Source organism: Hydractinia symbiolongicarpus, chromosome 14 (assembly GCF_029227915.1).
Source record: "Hydractinia symbiolongicarpus strain clone_291-10 chromosome 14, HSymV2.1, whole genome shotgun sequence".
NCBI classification, from domain to species: domain Eukaryota; kingdom Metazoa; phylum Cnidaria; class Hydrozoa; order Anthoathecata; family Hydractiniidae; genus Hydractinia; species Hydractinia symbiolongicarpus.
The window spans coordinates 4608914-4629668 of NC_079888.1; the positions used below are offsets into that span (position 1 = coordinate 4608914).

General features: G+C 33.3%; 2 protein-coding genes and 3 non-coding genes across 6 annotated transcripts; 2 read left to right on the plus strand and 3 right to left on the minus strand.

Moving 5' to 3' along the window:
* Window positions 1–732: 732 nt before the first annotated feature.
* Trnav-aac (transfer RNA valine (anticodon AAC)) lies at window positions 733–805 on the plus strand. Its single transcript has one exon. It is a non-coding gene; the product is annotated as a tRNA-Val (tRNA).
* Window positions 806–868: 63 nt separating this feature from the next.
* On the plus strand, window positions 869–940 carry Trnaw-cca (transfer RNA tryptophan (anticodon CCA)). The gene has a single exon. It is a non-coding gene; the product is annotated as a tRNA-Trp (tRNA).
* Window positions 941–1183: 243 nt separating this feature from the next.
* Trnak-cuu (transfer RNA lysine (anticodon CUU)) lies at window positions 1184–1256 on the minus strand. The gene has a single exon. It is a non-coding gene; the product is annotated as a tRNA-Lys (tRNA).
* Window positions 1257–6837: 5581 nt separating this feature from the next.
* Window positions 6838–11649, minus strand: LOC130625989 (uncharacterized). Of its 2 annotated transcripts, XM_057441111.1 has the most exons (5): window positions 11305–11649; window positions 10424–10645; window positions 9940–10158; window positions 8863–9075; window positions 6838–8590 (listed from the first exon to the last, which is right to left on the minus strand). In XM_057441111.1, the coding sequence occupies exons 1-5, from the start codon at window positions 11360–11362 to the stop codon at window positions 8067–8069; spliced, it is 1236 nt and encodes a 411-aa protein (XP_057297094.1). In that variant the 5' UTR covers window positions 11363–11649; the 3' UTR covers window positions 6838–8066. The 2 variants fall into 2 exon arrangements, with proteins under 2 accessions (XP_057297094.1, XP_057297095.1); XM_057441112.1 differs by lacking the exon at window positions 11305–11649 and having other exon boundaries at window positions 10411–10551.
* A 7161-nt stretch (window positions 11650–18810) lies between these two features.
* Window positions 18811–20444, minus strand: LOC130625868 (uncharacterized). Its single transcript, XM_057440982.1, has 2 exons — window positions 20125–20444; window positions 18811–19755 (listed from the first exon to the last, which is right to left on the minus strand). Exons 1-2 carry the CDS (start codon window positions 20230–20232, stop codon window positions 19273–19275), a joined length of 591 nt encoding a protein of 196 aa, XP_057296965.1. The 5' UTR covers window positions 20233–20444; the 3' UTR covers window positions 18811–19272.
* Between the last annotated feature and the right edge of the window lie 311 nt (window positions 20445–20755).

Consider the following 20755-nt stretch of genomic DNA (forward strand, 5'->3'; position numbering starts at 1 on the left):
GCCATCAAGCACTGGATTATGTAACAAAGTTATTGTGTTTTTCTATTACTGCTTCTAAGTAGGTAAATAAATACATATCATTCTGTCTTTATATTTTGTGGTTTAAGAATATTATGCCTGCTGAGTTTGTTATAAAACGTAGTAACAGTAATGAATTGGCTTAATTACTTTCTAAATACAATTACAGTCTTGGTAATATTGTTGCATTCTATCTTGAGTTTCTGTTAGTAATATAATTGCTTTATAACATATCTTCCTGTCTTCCTGAATCCCGAAGCAATATAAATAGTGACTTCTTTAAGGTTTGGTAATTAAGCTAAACGTTAAAAGTGTATTCATTATTTCTTTTCTATTCTCATATACAGTACAGTAAAAGAGGGAGGGGAGTCCAAGATAAAACAGGTCTAGTGCAAAACAACACGTAAATAATTTTTGGGAACTTTTTAGTTCCAACCTCTCCAAAGCAGGACGCTTCTCTAAAGCAGACAAAATTTTTGATCCTGAAATAATTATCCGCATTTGTGGAAAATCCACTGTGTTTGGTAACCTGTTAGACAAAATTTCTAAAACTATTAATTAAAAAATAGGCAATATTTTTGGGTCATGATAAAAGAAGGCAAAGGTTTAAAGCTCAGAAACTTTAAAAAGTGAAATGTTCAACATCAGTATGAACATGTTTAATATTTGAGCCTTAATGACACGACACAAAATCAGCACCCGCAAGTCTAACATGTTTCCGTAGTGTAGTGGTTATCACGTGCGCCTAACACGCGCAAGGTCCCCGGTTCGAGCCCGGGCGGAAACAACATTTTTTGCTTGTTTTCAAGGAAATTGATTATGTCACAACTAAAAGCAGAGTTTTAACAAGGACTCTGTGGCGCAATGGTAGCGCGTCTGACTCCAGATCAGAAGGTTGCGTGTTCAATTCACGTCAGGGTCATAATGTTTTTTCTATAAGTTTTTTGGTTCAAATAAACCGACGGACGTGTAGTTACCACTGAGATAATGACCCTCAAGTGATCAGCTGCCACAGTATTAAAACAAAGGAAGTCTGGGTTCGAGACCAAAGTTGGTCGTTTGACCTTGGAGAATAGTTCTGAGTGACAAAAAAAAGAAACGCACACAAACAAGACTAGCACCGAAAGCTCCACACGAATATTACTAATTAAAGTATCCGTAAAAACGCCCAACGTGGGGCTCGAACCCACGACCCTGAGATTAAGAGTCTCATGCTCTACCGACTGAGCTAGCCGGGCTACCAACGTTAAAAAAACAAAAAAAACGCAGACACAAAAAAAAAGAAAATTGCAGAAGAATTTATTTTAATTAAATAATAATAAACTTATAAAAAAACAAACAAAAAACCAATGCTGAATTTATGTAGAAAGATTTTCTACTTCGTGGGTGGTAATAATAGAAAAAAGGAAAGGAAAAAAGTAATTTAATTTAAAGAAATAGAAAAAAGGAAATGGAAAGTAAATATTTAATAATTAAAAAAGATTAAATGGTAATGAGATGGTCAAACTTAAATAAATTAAAATAGAATTAAAGTTAAAAATAATCAATGTTAAAAAAATAAAAATAAAAGATTTGATTTAATTAAATGGTAATGCACTAATGTAATAGAAAGAATATGAAGCCGAAATACATTTGAGAATTTATTTCGAAACCGTCTGAAATTGTTATTTCAGAAATATTTTGAAATATTTTAAACCATTTCGAAAGCTTTCGAAAGTATTTCGAATTGCTCTGAAATTAATTTCGAGACATGCTGCAAAACATTCACAGGTTTTTTAAAGCAAGAAAATTCTGCAAATCGATTTGTATAATCTATATTATAATACCCGTATACGTCTGTATGTCTGTCCGTCCGTCCGTCGTCCGTGCGTGCGTCACGCAAAATGGTAGCTTAGCTGCGCAGGTAGCGAGCCGCACGCAATGCAGTATAAAAAGGACGGGCGAACCTGCGGATTTTTCCACGGGCTAACGATTAGTTTTATATATTTCGAAATAAGTTCAAAGCTGCCGACAACAAAGTGCGCATTTTTCTGACGTTTATGTGAAGCTTTTATGCATTCTCTTTTCTTTTTTCTTTTTTTTAACGCGATTAACAGAAGAAAGCATAAAAATGAATGAATACGAAGCAGACACAGATCCGGTTTAACAAGCACAGACTCGAGGAAACAAATGTGGAAACAGAAAGAGCACTATCTTCGATTCATAAAAATGGAAATGACAAAGTTAGAAAAAGTAAAAAAGAAGCAAAGAGAAAAGAATGATGTCATGATGATACTGTGCGATTAATTGAAGAATGGGGTAAAATGGATGTGCTATTCAATGTTAAAAACCCATTATACGCAAACAAGGATGAAAAACAAACGCTTTGAAAAGCCTACTAAGTGAATTACACAATGCTGATGCACTGGCGGCAAGTAATGAAATTACTAACAAAATGCATAGTCTTAGAGTTTACTATTCCGCACAAAGGAGAAAGTTCGATTCGTTGAAAAAAAGTGGAGCCGGTGCAGATGAGATGTATCAAGTCAAATGGCCGTATTATGATAGTTTATCGTTTTTAAACGATAATTTACTCGTGAGAAACACTACCAGTAATATAACAGGTACACCTTATGCTTCAAGTGTTTGTTCAGATGAAACCAGTTCCGTTGATATATACCATACTCCCAATCCTCCCTTAAACAAAAGTAAACGAAAAATTGGAGCTTCTTACGATAAACAAAGAGAACAATTTTCAAATAAATCCGTTCTTCTCTAGATAATGATTTTTTACTGAATGGTTTCACACAACGCGTCCTATTTTTAGGATGGACAATACCAACGTGCTTGCCGTCTACGGGTCCAAAACAATTCGGAGATTGCCACCATTCTTCCGTTTATTTATTTTTATTTTTATTTCGAAGTATTTCTGAAATAAAATTTTCAGATGGTTTCGAAATAAAAATTTATTCCGGCCTTAACGAAAAATATTTTCTTTATTGGGTTAATGATTTATTTATTTATTTATCTAGAAGAATTGTTTTTACTTTGTGGGTGGTATTGCAACTAAGTGCAACGAGAGTTAGGCTATCGTGACAGAACTAATTTGTAAATATTTAATTTTTATGTGCTAACCTTTATCTTTTTCGTTTATTTCCCTTTTGGGCTGGTGTGTTTATCAATACAAAATATTATTATTTCTTACCACTGTTGCACATATTTCATTTATTTGAGCAAATAATTTCGATATTCGTACTATAACATTTTTTATCACGACACAGTAAAGTTTAAAGGGAAAAGACGTATAATGGAGATTGGAAAGCATTTTAAGTACTGTCCGGTTGCTCATCTCAGCTTTTTCAAATGCAGTAAAATACCTGTGTGCAAAATAAAAAAGAAATGACGATTCTGTTGTGCGGACAACAGAAACAACAATTTAGGCTGATTAGCGAAAACACAACTGTACTACTTTATAAGCACTATTGCTTGTGGTGAAAAACTTTCCGTGAATGTATTACAACTTCTGAAAGTATACATTACCATTACCTTAGTTTTGTAAAAGGTATTTTTAACTAATTATAAAAAATATAGCTACCTTAACAACATGGATTTATGTTCGCGTTGATTAATGATTGCAGTGTCTGACAACGGAAAAATTCCTTCGCATGCGGAATAACACTTCGCGTTAATTAGTTAAGTGTTAATTTTTTCTTTAGTTCGGTTTGAATTTTGATATTCTTATAAAAAAGAACGTATTTACCGTGAACCATCACATTTTTAAAATCGTTTCCTCAAAAAATTATTTTTTTAAAAGTATCGCTGGTCAGCCATTTAGCAGCTTAAAAGTGCATAAACTTAGTGGCTACATCTACATTAAGTTTTTATTGTGTCCAAAATGTTTATTTAGAAACTGATCAGATTCATTTAAAAGGCTTTAAAACCTAGCATGGTTTGTAGTCACAGGCCAAGCAGCATACACCACTTTGTGTTTTTCAAATGTAAATCAAACAACAGAATTGGGTGTGCCATTTTACCCTGCGTGAGGCCTGCTTTTTTACTACACAAAACTGCGCGCATGCCCTTTGTTCTTAAAAGGAAATTAAAACAACTACGTCAAGCGGAAAGTGGTCTTTTGTTTCAGACTTTACTAAAAATTCTTTTTTAAATGCGAAAACAAATATTTCGCAAATTAAACTTTCGCGAGTTGTAGGTAACAAATATTTCGCGAGAATAAACTTTTGCGAGTTATAGAAAACAAATATTTCGGGAGAATAAAATTTCGCGAGTTATAACAATTCAATGTTTCGCGGAGCCTAACTTAGGTTAAGTAGAAAAAAATTACTAGTAAAACCCATATATTTTTTATATATTAAACATGAGCCATAATAATTAAATAATTTAAAGAAGCAAGGATTTATTAACAATAGTAAAAATTCTATTACGTCATGCAATTTGTTTTTTTTAATATGAGTCAAAGCTTAAAACCCAAACTACAATGAAATTATTTTAAGATTCGCCATTATCTATTTCGTTGCTGGAGAAGACATTTCTTGGTAAGATCGCAAGAAAAGGTACGATAATGTTGAAGTAGTTTTGTTCCAAAAATGTCTAGTCACTTTTCTGAGACTATTTTCTTTCTTTCAAAGGGTAGTAGTAATTGCGTATAATAATAGAATGTGTGTTTTTTGTGTCTGTCTGTCGTGGCGTTTGCAAAGAGGATGTTTTTACGTCTCACTTGTTTACCAACAAATTACTATTTTGTTGACGTTAATACCAAAATTTGACGTCAGTACATTTATTATGCCATTGCAAAATTTGAGGCTTAAAAACTTGAAAACGCATGGTCTCCCGCGTTGGTAACTAGCGACCACTTCAAACCAATGTTAGGTCAACTTCTGAAGACTGGGTCAACCCATCCGTTTCTGGACCAACGGATTGATAACGTTATCAAAAACCCCTAAAAATCGGTCGTCAAAAGCACATATTATACATTTTCTTAATCTGTGTTTTAAGCTCTATACGATGTAGGCAACAGGTAAATGAATGTTTAAAAAAGAACATTTTTGTGCATTAAGTCTTAGCTAACAATAGCGAAGTTTTAAACCCTTTATCTCCATAACCGTTCGTCGAAAGTGCCTCTACACATTTTATTGATCAGTTTTTTAAGAACTACACGGTAAATGTAATGAGTAATGATCAAAGCTGCACCACAATCCTATACATTTTTTTGATTTACACGATAAAGCCAACAGGTTTTTAAAAAAAAGATAGTACTTTAGCAGGTCTATGCTGATGTGAGCAAAAGTTTTAAACCCTTATATCTATTTAACCGTTCCACATGATCCTATGCATTATTCTGATCAATGTTTCAAGTTCTTCACAATAAATGCAACGGGTTAATGAATGTCCAAAGAACAAAAATTATTCCTGGAAGGGTCATTGCGGACGTCATATTAAGTTTAATAACAAGTGTTTTCCATCGTTTTTTTATCTAAGTGGATTTTTCTACAGGTTCAACGACTAGTAAAAAAACAAATTAACATAATGAAATTGGATGTCTAATTTGTTCAGGGCGTGCAAATTAATGGCCGATTGATTCGTAGTAAGAAATATCTCATTGATTAATAAAGGAGGTCGGCTGTGGCGAGTACTTTGTTTCGACTATCATTCTTTTATCGTCTTCCTCCAAACCAATCATCCATTTTTACCGAATTTGTTTTTCTGCTAACTGAGTTTGTTTTCTTTTTAAGCGCATTAAGAATCCAATACTTAAAAAATACAAAGTTCAGTTTTTAGTTAAAAATGTTATTTGTATATAATTTGTTTTCGACATTTTATATAATCAGCCAGTATTTCTTTTAGTTAATAAGCAGAGTTATTTCGGTGGAATTTTTTTGATAAAAAGTGACTACATTTTTGTGCAAATGAATAAAAAAAATCCTGTTTTACCAATAACCCTGTCAGTATCTCTTTTCTTCTTAGAATGGACAGTTCCAACAACCTAAATACGACGATAGCTAACTACACAAGACTCTTTCCATGCTATGAAATCGTCAAAAATTATGCCGTTGATGGTCCGAAAAAGGTCGATAACATTATCTTGATATCTTTGTATGGTTTAACGGCATGTTTTATCACGATTCTAAATGCTCACATGTTTAATATTTTAAGACAAAAAAAAGACCGAAAACGTTCAAATGTCCAGTTTATGATTTTAACTTTCTCTGATATGATGAATGGAATGATATCGCTACCTGTTGTAATGCTTAAATTCATTGACTTTGGTGATAGTCTAAATTGCAAAGTACGAACGGTAGTGCAATTCTTTTATCTCTTTCCTGTGACATATTCATGGTTAATTACTGTTGGAATATCCATTGACAGACTTATAGTTGTATTAATGCCAAAATTACATGAAAGTTTTATGAACCGAATTAACTTACTATATCGCGTGTTTTGTTTATTTTTTTGCATAGCCTTAGCAACGCAAACAACGTATAATTATTGGAAATTCGGTGCAATAGCAATAACATTTAAAGGGGCTGATGAGCGGAAGGCACTGGAACATGGTGTTCCGCAAATTATTGGAGAAGCCTGCGTTATATTTACAGTCTGTGTATTACAAGTGTCGCTTGTTGTCGTTGTCAACAAAAAAGCGCGCGTTATGAAACGAAGCAGAAATAACAGAAACAGCTTCAATCAGAAGGTAACAAATAATCTCAGTTTGTTAATTCTGTTCAACGTTCTAACAACTCTTCCGCGAATGGTAATTCATTCGATGCAGGTGTACCACCCGTTACTTGTTGATAAAAGGAAGCGGCTAGGTAATTATTTAATTGAGACTGGTGTCTTAATCTTACATTTCAATTCATTCTTGAGTGCGCTGGTGTTATTGAGAAGAACATCTACCTTTCGATCTGGCAAACGAAAGCAAATCAGTTGTAAATTACAAAAGGTTCTGAATATGCATGAGCTAAACACAAAATTATAAAACTAATTTTAATTTCAATAACCGTTATACAATATTAAAATAATTCAGCTTCATTTAATGCTTTCTTAAGTGATTGTACCACGAAATGACGTTTAACCATTTCATTATTTATTTATTTATTTGTTTTGACTTTTTCTTCTTGTTGACTTTATGATATACTTATCTCATTCACTGTTAAGCAATTTTGAAATCCAATAGAAATTTCAGTTTACTTGCCTATATTTTGATATCTCAAAGATAAGAGGTCACGGGTTATAGCTAACATGCCAGTACCTCCCCTTTGCTGCGACCCCAATAGAATAGCTTCGAGGTCCGAGGGTTAATAACTCCCGAACGAAATCTATAACAAAAACAATTTTGTTTTTTGCTACGGCTTTGAATGATGTTCTTTTTTTCACAAAGCAATTTCATATAGAAGTAATTAATTATCAACATTTCGAAATCTTTTTTTATTTAAAATGTCGTCACGTATTTATTTTTCAGTGCAATTGTGACGTAGCTGATTGTATTGTTCAAAAATCCATAAGTAAAAATAAAAGTTGCGTTACTACAGGCTAAAATCAGGCTAAAAAAGGGACAGGTTAGACTTTAGTTGTTCTAGTAAGAAAACATCTATTAAAGCAAAAATCCACTTCGATCGCAAAGCACGATGTACATAGCGCGACGCGGTGCGGTCGTGCGTCCTAGCAGCACCAAGTTTACTGACAAAAAAAATGCGAGCACATACTAAAAATTGCGGTGATTCAAGCAAACTCATTGGTCAAAATTAATTATTGTACACCTGCAGCTTTTTCAGCGCTCATAAACATATAGCACAATATTGAGCACTGTGCTGTGTGCTCCTTAAACCGACGTGCTAAAAGATCGAAGTAGACTTTTACCTTTATTCTAATGACGGTAATCTTAAAGTCCATTGGCTTCTTGTACATCAGTATCCATTAAGCTCTGGAATGCTGGAAAATACTGCTCAAAAATAAAGCCAAAATAAGAGAGTACGCAGTCTGTTCATGATTGACTTGAATTTTATATCTTCAGTTATTCAAAGACACGACTTCAGTCTTTACTTCAGGCCGAACTTTCAAAAACTTTCCTTCACCAGCTCAGGCGATATTTCGTAACCAGCAAATTTATTTGTGCTTTTGTTTTCCTCTGCACTAATATATGGTGGTAAATCAATATATTGCTTTGTTGATTTTTCTAAATCTTGAAGACCTTCTTGCCTTGCTTCGAACTGAATGAAACCTTTTCCATCTTTTCCAGTTTCATCTTCAACCAACTCAGGAGAAACTTCGTAACCACATGCATTCGTTATGTGAGGTTCATTTCCCGAGCCTGACAATGTACTAGCGTTTAGTTTTGAATACTCACTCTCCTTCCCTACACCTGTGAGCTCAACGTAGGCAGCTTCTTTTCTTTTAATTAGTGATTCATTGTTATTCCAAGCTTCCTTCTTCTCTTTGCTTTGGTTATGTTTGTATTTAGCGAAGAATAACATCACTACAACCGCAATCAAAACAACCACCACTATAGGAACCACAATGTATACAATTTTTGAAATACTTTTCCTCTGTTTGGTGTTCTGATCAAGAGATAAGGTCTTATCTAAATAATGAAAAAGAAGATATGAGAATAAACATATAGCTAATAATTTTATCAAGGCAAAATATTCCATTGACAATTTTTGTTAACGTAGGACAGTAAATTAGTTAGTTGTTTTCATTGTATCAAATTCTTGTTAAACCATCATCAGTGTGGATAGCAGTAAAACGTTACAGCTCGCTTCGCTGGCAAAAATTATAATAATAAGCTTGTCGCTTGTATGGCCTAAAAAACTGCAAAAATAAAAACAACATGCAAGGAAATAATCTTAGTACCTTCAATCACTCTTAGAAAATACAATTTGCCATCGTTGCAGGTGTATGTTTCGTTATCCGAGTATTCTATGTTTCTTATCATTAGGCTGGTTTCGTTCATCGCGTATTTTTTACTCTTTTGAATATTTTTACCCTCAAATGACCAAGGCACATTTCGAATTGAACATGTTAGAAGCACGTTTCGATTTCGGATAGTCTTAATGGTAAAACTCCCTAAAACGATGCAGAAAAATTGTAAAGTTTCTTTAATAAAAGTTCTTTAGCCTCTACAGTATCCATTCTGTGCTAAGATTATTTTATACTTTTGCTTCGTTTGCCCCCTTTGATACCTTTGATACCTTTAAAGAATTAAATTATCAAATTATAGTAATAACTCTGCAAGTAATAATGAAAAAAGGGTAGATAGACAATAAAGTCTCCTGAAAGGAACCATAAATACGGTAATAAATGAAAGTATAGTAAAGATTTTGATTGCAGCACAATGTTTTTACGCATTAAATGAACATAAATCAAATTTCAAAACCAAGCAGGAAATCCAAAAATAACTCAAACTAAAAAACTTGATATCGTTTTAAGGTGGGTTCACAGTCATTCGTCGTAGTCATTCGAATAAGGAGAATACAAAAAATCTATTTGTTGCGAATGGTGGTGAATGAGAGAAAGTTACGCAGTATATTAAAATAAATATTGAGCATGTTCAGGTTCATGGTCACTTACAGCACATGCGTATAATATCTTACACTCTCATTGTGCTTTCTAAAATTAAATCCTAATTTATCATTATTATTACTTTTATTTACTCAGGATAGCTTCTTAAGTAAGTGGTGACGTCCTTAACATATGGGCTCACAATGTTTAGAAAGGATGTTGTAAAAAAATGAAGAGCCATAATTGATAACAACTGAAAAATTATTTCAGAAGATATTAAAATTAGAATTTACCACGGGTATGTCTCTTGCCATACCAAATAGAGTTAACAACAACAACAATAAATACGATGAAATAAAAAAAATTAAGAAGGCCTAAGATAGAGGTACATGAATTTTATCTGCAGATCAAGTAGCTAATGTATGTTACCTGGCACGCTACAAACTTGTTTTTTGCAAAGACATTTTGGACTTATTGACGCATAATACGTTATTTTAACTTGTGGATCAACACAATCTTCCAAGGTAGTTTGACATTGAACGTCTTGGCATGCCACCTGCCCAAGAAGCGTGCACGTGCAATTCTTGCAACTTTGTGATATTTGATGCATTTGACTGGTGAATCGTTGACCATCTTTTTGGCAATCCTCTAAATACGAATATATACATTGTCTAATATATGTCATTGTCCAACTGTTTCATTCGTCTCAAATGTGTCAAAATTAGCGTATGAAATTTGAGACTATTCTAATAACGGCATCATATTCAGCTCTGTGTTTATATTCTATCTGATTTTCTTATATTGGAATCTAACTGAGGTTTGCCTTAGTTACATAACCTTCTCACATTTTAAATTCAACATTATTTTTCTTCTCATATTATAAGGTTTTTAAAAATATACCTTCTTTACATACCCTTGCAGATATATCCAGTGTATCCATGATATTTTTTCTGTAATTTGATAGTTGTTCGATGCAGAAAACAATTGTTTCCATCTGGTGCTAATTCATCAGATTTGCATGTTACTGCATAGCATAGAGGATTACTATCGCATTTTTCGACGCACTCCTCTTCATTTAATGTGTGCACTTCGAAGTACGATTTGAATAATGTGAAGGGCTGCTTAAGACATTTCCCTGAACATATGAAATTCTCAAGCATAAAAAACAGTCTAAACACAGAAGAAACAAGAATTTTGTGAAAGAAAAAAAACAATAGATGTATTTTCTTAAAGAAGCCACAAAACTGGATTATCAAAAAAAAACTTTTTTTGTGGTCAATTCAAAATGACTTATTTTATATTTGGCTACTTTTCATTAAAAATTATTAATTTTTGAGCACTTTAATTACTCACTTTCTGCATGATACCAAAAAGGTATTATAAACTAGTCGTTAACCCGTGGAACAATTCATGGGTTCGCCCGTCAGTTAGTCACACGTTGTTTCGTGTGCCCGTGGTACGACGTTTTTCCTGTAGACAGACAGAATACGGCTATTATTAAAAAGAGAGTAATCGGATTATCGAACCATTTTGCAAGCCAATCTCACTGATTTATAATGACGGTAAAAACACATGCTCTTAGAAGAATGATGACAACAATATTGCTGACATAAGCAAATTTTATTTCTGTAAATTAAATCATTTCCTTTTGTACTACATTTCTACCAGGTTTTATCAATATAGGTAAAAACATTAGTTCAGGTGTATAAATCCCTTACCCCCGCCCCTCTCCCTCAGGATATTCGGTACCCAAAAACATAGCTATTATAAAGTTGAAAAAGAGAAAAACCTTACCGTTGACATACCACGCATTGAAAGAAGATATAAACAAAACTAACATCCCTAGCTTCATGACGCATATGAAACTCTCTTTGTTTCTCTGTTTTTCTTTAAACTTTAAATAATTAACAACACATGGTAAACGTTATGTCAGCAACAGCTTGCAACATTCTACATAATACATGTTTTGTTTTGTCAGAGATGTTATTAAAATTGCTATTTACAAGGACAGTTAATGATAATGTTGTCATTAAAAAACCAAAAGTAATTTTTTACGAAGTTTTATGAAATCGGTAAAAACGGAAAAACGTTAGTAGTTGAGCTCGGAAAATTTTTTATAGTTAGCACATTGGCACTGTCACTGAATGCCATACGTATATTGGGCCTAGACATCCCGGAATTATTATCAACGTTTGTATGCTAAAAAAAGCCAGTAAACAAAAACTTTTCCCGTTGGACAGTTTACTAACGACTAACGACAGTTTCCTAACGTCATTACAAATAAAGGAAGATATTTATACTCAAAAACTGTTTTTCAAATTGCAAAGCGGAAAACGTAATGTGTAAACATTCATCAAAATTTAAAAACTCTGCTTTATGGAGCAGCAATTCTGTCTCGATACAACTCTAGTTGTTTAGCCAGCCTAATATTGTGTCTCTTAGAACGATAATTAGTGTTAATACAATATTGTTTCGTCTCCACACAAAGTGGTTACATAACAAAAAGTGAAAGTATATTTAATACTTACTAGTCTAAACACTTTTGGAAGTGACTGTCGACACTTGTGATCGATTGTTATGAAAAAATATTGAACAAAAGCACGTATTTTTTATATTTACCTCCAAGTAATCTTATGTCACGAGTTTAAAAACTTACAGTATGAAGTCTAGAAATTTGTTAAAGAAAATTCCATAAACTTTCCAGCAGGATGTAATTATGAGTACAGTGGACTCTCTATTACTCGAACAGCCATGGGGAATCGGAAACCGTTTGAGATATAGAGAGATGCGGGTAATAGAGAATTGGGAGTTTTTCCAATTTTTTGTATAAATCTTGTATAAATGGCCAATTAAGCATAATTTTTCTCTCTTATAAGAAATGGGGACGACATCTTTCTTTGTACAGGATAAAATCTCGACCTTGTTGGCTAAGAACGGACTGAAAAAATAAAAAAATACAAAATATTTTATCTTGACGTTTTGTTCGAATGACATTCGAATCAGTAAAGGCTCTATTTGCGTTTACAGAGCCAAAACAATGAAAAAAACATATAAAGTGTCATATAAAGCTTTAGATACATGTTGCGACACTGGAGTTATAGAGAGGAAATACCCAAAGAGACCAAAAAACGTTCGAGCTAAGGAGATATTCGAGTTATAGGGGTTCGAGTAATAGAGAGCTGTTTATGAGAGTTTATTAGGAAATTCCCACCGCGCAAGGGAAATCGTTCGAGTTAAGGAGAGATTCGAGTAAGAGGGGTTCGAGTTATAGAGAGTCCACTGTACAAGGTAAAGCAGAGTTTGAAGTTAATAAATGTATAATAAATAAATAATAATAAATGAAATGAAGTTCCAACAGAGATGCCAAAAAAGTAAAGGATGTAATAAAAAAATAATTTGTGACGCTGACTTACTGCAACTTTTAAGTTCTACTACAAAGTTTCATACCACTCAGGGCTACATACTAATAACAAAATTGACTAAGAGACTCCGAGTATAAGCATTTGAATAAAACTAAAAAAGAAAATCAGTCACTTTTTTCTATTGTTTTTGCTTTGCAGCTTTGCAAACTGCCTGCAAAGAGATATTTTGTAGCTAGCTACTAACTTAGCAAGGTTCAATAACTCACAATGAATATGTTAAAAGAAAGACATGCAGTGGGAAAAAATTACCAGTTTTTATTACTGTCCTGAGCATAAAAACTAAATCAAAAATGACTTTGTGCTAAAAAGGAAGAACAACACCCAAAATATATAGTCTAGATAGCTAAATCTGCTAGTAAGAATAAGCCAGCTAGAACTCTTACTGAATTACATAGCTGTTCCTAGAAGATGTATATACCTCCATTATGGTTCATACATTGACTCTATGGATAATTAGCAAGCTACCTATGACAATATTTAAAAAATGATAGTATATATAACTATAGGTGACTCTAAAAAAATCAAACTTTCAAACACGTAAAGCAGGAACAATCAACATAAAAGAACAATTCTGCTTCTTCAACACAATCAACTTGTTATGAGATTCACTTTATTAACACAATTTCGCAAAACAAGCGCTTTATTAATGCTTAGGCCTGTGTAGTATGAAACACCATAGCTTGTATTTAATGCGACTATAAATCCAAATTTTACAGGATATTGTCGTGCAAGCGAGCAGAAATACACTATAAATGGATCTAAAGGTTAAAATAAGAACGTGTTGTATGCTGTTGCAGATGCGATATTTCGTTATTTCCAACGAAACACCAATGAAAACAAATTATCAAACTGTTTCGAATATAATTTACAATTATTAAACTTCAACTACGATTTCCCTTGCTTCCAGCATCCACTTTCATTAAGTGTTGAGTTTAAGATCCAAAAAAATCAACATACGAGAAGTTATTTTTGTAAACAAAGTAATTGACATCTACTTTGGAAGTCAAACAAAAAACAAGACCGGTAGTTCAGATGTTTATATAAGAATTGAAAGTATTTTTGTACTGTTCGCAGAACGATAAATATACAAAGAAGAGATCATAAAACAAGAAAAATGACAATAACAATTAGTTGTATATAAAGACACTCAAAAGATAATTCTTTAATTTTTATTAAATATTTTAAACACAAGTGTCGATTTGTAAGATAATCCAGGATCGTCGTCAGAAACCCGTCTATTCCGAAACATGTGAACCCAGTTTACTGGAACTTATCAAGTTTTGATCCTAGGTGGTCCTTAGTTACCCACGCGGAAGATGACGTCAGCTATTTCCAAGCGTTTCCAAGATATTACTCCTTAAACATAAAAGTACAATGCAATGGCTTCCCTAATTTTAAAAATGCTAGTGTAATGCAGAGACTTCGTGCCGTAACGGTAAAGTTAACAAATGAGACATCTTTGTCTAAATCGAATGAAAATGAAGATAACCCCTTTGTCTGTCGCAGACAGACAGACAGACAGGACATAAAGCAACAACTCGATAAACTGTGGAGAAATCTGCGTCGGTAGGACAGCAATGGAAAAGAACCGTCACTTAAATTTTGATGATAAAAATCGTCATTTGAATTTTTCTGTCAGCAAAGGAGCACAAATGTACAAAAAAAATCTAAAATTTGTTTACCTGTTGCCTCTAATGTGTAAAACTCGAAACTCTAAAAAATGTATAACGTTTTTTGGTAAGGTCATTAACCCGTCTGTTCCAAAACAGGTGGGTTTACTCAGACGTAGGAAATCGCATTTTAGACGGGGGTTATATTCAAATATCATATCGCGTTTTAGGCGGAACTACTTGGTACCACACCGCGGAGAAGATTGTTGTCAGATGCTGTACCAACAGTCTGCTTAAACGAAAACACACAGAAAAAAGAATAAAATCACGGGAGAAAAAAACAGGTAAATATATTATAAAAGCCAAACAAGTCCTGGGGACGAGGTTGAAAAACACTCATAAAAAGATAATTGTTGTATTTTGTCCAACTTGTTTTCACAGCCTTTTTATTATTTAGGTGGAAGAGTTAGTACCTGAATACACATTTTCCGAAGCAAACGTGTCTTCAGACAGATATCAACATTTTTCTGCTCAAGTTGAACCTGATGTTGTAGATAAAGGTGTCAGTGCTGTTGCTAGTACGCAGTCGAAAAAAACTCAATACTGTTTTCAAGGCATCTCAAGAGTAGAAGTAAACGACTCACAAGCACACAAGAAACCGTTGTTAGTAGAAGTCCCGGGAAGAAGTCTGTTAAGAACAAGAGTTGCAACACCATGATGTCATTTCAACCCCCATGTGACAGTTGAAATGCAAAACAATGCAACGACGACCCAGCTGCATCCATGTACAATGATGATCAAGATTCTTCGTTCCACCTGGATAGCGTGACAGAGAGTGAAAGTTATAATGGTGATAAAAATGATTCTAGGGAACTCACTGGTGACTACTAATCAACTAACTTTATTTTACATTGGTCTTGCATACTTTCACTACTGCGCTGTTTCACATGCATGAAAGCCGTAGGCATTTCCAACTCCATAATCGTTGGGACACAGCTGATCTTAAATATGATATTCTCAGCTGGCCACACTCACAAGTGGTGCTCGCAACCTTTTATTCAACGACAACCTCATGGAAATCTACTCGTGTCAGCAGCTATATTACTTACAGGCAATACTTACCAGCGAATAAAGAAATTTATGGAAATTTCCAAGATAAAATTTATTTCAAAAGTCGCATTTTATCGAATCCAAAAATATGTTTTTTCTGGTTGTCCATAAAGTGTACACATTACACAGGGAACTTCGTTATCAAAGCTGTGTTGATGCTGAGGATAAACTTGATTTGATAGACGACGGGAGATGTGATTCACTGGGTTATAACGCGAAGTACGGTACATAGACCCTTATGAATTGTTCTGGGGAAATTTTGGCTTTTCATGTGATCCATGCGGGAGAAGTGGAAAATTCATCGCGGATGGAAAAAGCTGGGATGATTAAAGTACTGGAGCATGTCGGTAATGCTGGAATATCCATTAACAGCCTTACAACCGATCGATGTATTCAAATAAGGAAATACTTAAGAGAGGCGCGAATGACATTAATCGTCAATTTGATATATGGCGCGTTAGTAAGAGCATAAAAACGAAATTAGTGAAGCTTAGCGGGAAAAAAGTGCCCCTGATTTACAACCCTGGATAAAGCCTGTTATCAATCACTTTTGGTGGTGCTGGTAATCCAACAATTTTAAAAGAAAAGTGGTTCAGTCTTTTACACCATGTGAGTAATAAATAGACATCACTGGGAAGGAAACACTTATTACAAGAAGTGTGCCCACGCCAAACTCAAAAAAGACGACAGCCGAATTAAAAAATGGCTTCGAGAGGGTTCTACTGCTTTCACAGCGTTGGAGAAAGTTGTGCCAGACAAACTATTGGTACGAGATTTGAAGTACCTAGTTGGATTTTAACATACTGGCAGTTTAGAGGTATATCATGCCCTTTATAACAAATACTGCCTCAAACGGCTTCATTGTAGCTACAGTGGCATGGTCGCGCGTTCTCAGTTAGCAGTGTTAGATCATAATGCTGCCACAAGCTCAAAGCACGCACAAACGAAAGATGGCAAAATGCGGTTTAAACACCAATACTGAAAGGTTTCTGGCGCCTGGGTAGTAAAAAAAAATTGACAAAAACAGATCAGAGCTATGCAGAAGATTTGGTAGAGGAAGTCGAGTATTTAGTGTCTTCTCAAGAAGAATGTGCTGTTCCAGATATCAGTAACGTACCAAAATACATCGCACCTGCACAACGCCAAGAAAAAGCAGACACTGTATGCAACACAAAACTAGATTCTTGTTTTGAATCTATTTTTTATTGTAAAACGTTTTTTTTTTCTTGTTAGTTATACACCTCAATGGTTGTCATCAACAGTGATTTATAAGGCCAAATCGTTCTGAAATCGTCCGACTTTGTGATTCACTCGTTCTCTAAATAAGAAATAAAAATTAAATAAATAACCACCTGACAGATCTCACAATAAGTCATATATGTTTATTCCGAATATGCGTTTGAGTGATGCAACACAATACAAAAAACCCAAATTAGACTGTGGTAACAACACGAGCAGTTTTAAAAAGTTTAGAAAAATATTTATCAGCGAAAAAACTTTAGAGGAAAAAGAGAGCTGAAGAAAATATATTTTCAAAAAGATAATATTTTTTGCTTAATTTAATTTGGTTTATTTTACCTTGGAAAATTACTCCAGTGTTGCTGTAACAAAACTTTCTGTTTGTTTGCATGCCTAGGCATAACCAACAAATTCAAGAGTTCTTGTCGCTGTTGTCACACATAATAAATAAATATTTATTTCAGGTATGTTTAAAATATTTTAAACTACGTATGATATTTTCAATAAATAATGAATATCAGTAGACATTTATTTTAATTTTAGTACGCTTTTCTATACGCGACATCAAATTTTGTTTCTGAACACATTTACGTCATTTTTGTTGTTCGATCCCAGACCATCGGTACAAAACGCGCTCCGCAAAAAAATGAAAATTCTTGGAGGCGAGACAGCAGCTAGTTCACAAAGAAAGCACATTATTCAGGAACTAAGTTAGATATTTTATGATTTTATAGACTAGTTGAATGAAATATCAAAAAATAATTTTTGTGTTAATTTTCCCTTTAAGGCTTTTTAGCTAATCAGGGATGCGGATTTCCCGCATAAACTGGTTGAAAATAGCTATCAGTTACGTATATAAAGACATGGTTTTATAAAACTACTTTAAAGGGGCTACAGAACGGCTGTTGGTTTTCGTCTTTAGTGACTTACCCGAAAGTCGAGCTGGAGGCGGCGAAAAACAAAAATGGCTATTTTTCCGGCATGTATGTAATTTACAGACTCGAACATATAGATATATCTAGAATTTTTATCTTTTCAGCCTTGGTCATGTTTCATCCAGAATGAGTCTTGCTGAAATGTTTCTTTGTAATATATTTTTCGAAAAAAAATATTGAACCAGCGAGCAAAGTGCGCTGGTCTGTTCATTGGGCAAAACGCGTTTCTGGATTTTTATTTTGTGTGCGGGATTTTCGGAATGTGAGCATTTTAACCGGTTCGTAACCACGTTTTAAGTTTAGGTATTAATGCATTGTTCCAAAAATCAATTAAGTTTTTGCAACAACATTGTTGTTAAAACTTAAGCGTTGTTTAGATAAACCGCACCTCCCGTATTTATCAAACAAACATGTTAATTTAAGCAGATAGTCAACAAGCAGATAGCCAACAAGCAAGCAGATAAACAGTGATGTTTACAAAAAAACAAATCAGTTCTGTTTACCTCTGATTATTCCTGATTACCAGCGCGGTGCTACTCGCGGATAGTTATCGAAATTATGGCGCACTAGTTTTTGGCAAACACGTATGGTGTCCAATTTTTTAATTTTAGCATTGTGCTGAATAAGCCAGAGAAGAAGTTACTAAGTGCTTCAAGCATTTAAGGACTTGAAACGGACTTTTTATTACTAACAAAATGTGTGTTTAATATAACTTTTTCCAACATGACCATAAGTAAATAAGTAAATTAGTAAATAAGTAAATAAGTGAATAAGTAATAAGAAAGTGAATAAGTAAGCTAATAAGTAAATAAAATAAAGTAAAAAAATAAAATAAAATGAAATAAAAAAAAATAAATAAAATAAAATAAAAATAAAATGAAATAAAATAAGATAAAACAATACAAAATAAAATAACATAAAATAACATAAAATAAGATGAAATAAGATGAAACAAAATAAAATAAAACAAAATAAAATAAGATGAAATAAGATAAAATAAAATAAAATAAAATAAAATAAAATAAAATAAAATAAAATAAAATAAAATAAAATAAAATAAAATAAAATAAGATAAAATAAAATAAAATAAAATATAAAATAAATAAAATAAAATAAATTTATTTGTCGCATACTATAAAAATCTGACCGGAAATGTTAGCATATTATAAGCATCCTGAGTATTATGTCACATTTTTATGTAAGCATTATTTTCATAGGAAGGACTATTTAAAAACACAAAAAGAAAATTTGTTCGCATGTGAAAAATATTGTCCATGATAAACATAACCAGCATATATCGAGGCCCAGATTTTTAAAACGCTCAATTAAACTGAAGCATATATGGGTTCACTCTAAAGGTGTATGTTTTCGTATTCGTTAAAAAAAATTGCTTCCCCTATTCTAAAAATCATGAAAAATTAAAGTAAATTAAAGTTTTCAATATGGTCACTCCTTTTTTTGATCGTCGCTACTTGCTGTGTGTTTGTTAGGATTCGTTTTTGTCTTCACTCTATCAAGGTCGTCTATATTGATTTCTTTCTCACCTTCTTCCTGTAAACCAGTATTCGTATCCTTATTCTTATCTTTACCCTTTCTTGGCTTCTTAAGATTTGGACTTGTTTTAACTTTAATGTGTTCTGCTTGGTCAGGTTTACTATTTTCTATAGCATGGTCATCCGGGTCTTTTTTTTCTGTGTCCCCTTCTTTTCTTTCTTTTGAATTGGAAGGCTCCTTTTCATTAAATTTTTCCATGAGATTCTCAATATTCTCCTTTCTACCACTAGGTTCCTCCTCATGACTTTTTACTTTTAAATCATTTTCCCCAATGTGATGTTTCGCCTTTTCAGCTACCGTTAAAAATTCTTCCATTGACGATGCAGCTTTTGAATGACATACTTTTGGATATGTTGTGCAGATCTCTTTCTCCAACTGGGAATTATAAAGAAAAGCGCGATGAAATTAATGTTGTCACCAACTCAACTTACTGTGTCTTCTATGTGGGTTTTTAATGAACAAAATTTACAAATATGTTTAAATCAGATAGAGTTCAGAACAAGATATATTAATAAAAGAATCACGACTGTCTACGAACCGTTACATTATGTAGAAAAAATTATTAAACGATCACGGTGAAGGATTCTTGGACAAAATCAAAACACGGAAAAGTATTCAGTATACTGAAATGAAAACAACTTTCATATAATAAGGACTGAGCCACTATCTCCGTGATTAGGCAAGTCCTGTATTTACCAGTCATACACAGTTATTCAAATTTTAAGGAAGAATATTTTTGTTTACCTGCTTTGATCCTCTGTTTTTCGATCTTTTTATATTCACCTTTCCACCCACTGTCTGGGCAGTGACAACTAAATATACAGCTATAGCAGCGATCCTAAGGAGATGCATCACTCGTGTGGAATTGCCATCTTCGCTTGTTTTTTTGCTTGAAATAAAGAGCAAGCAATATAAATCCAATTGTTAAAGAAAATTCGGCATGATCTTTATTTATTTATGAATGTGCAGTGAACTTATACGTATTTCGACACGGTCAAAAGATAAGTATCATCGAGAATGCGTTCATCGAAGAAAGGTGAAACAACTTCCTTGTTGCCATAACGACATGTTTTACTTCAAGTTCAGGGGTGGCCCGCAAAGGGAATAATCTTTTTTGTTAGTGGCTTCAAGCATGCGCACTGATTAAAAACTTTCACTTCAGGGTTAAGGATTCACATGGAAAGCTCAAACCAGTTTGAAATTTCACTTTAAATAACGAAACATTACACACTGTAATAAACCTAATTCAATATCCATTTTCGTTCCGGGAAATATACACACCAAACTACAGAATAACATGATTGCGAGATTAATTATGAGCAAATTTTTAGTTTGCAGTAAAATAGTGCATATATAGTTTGTTTACTTGCTATAT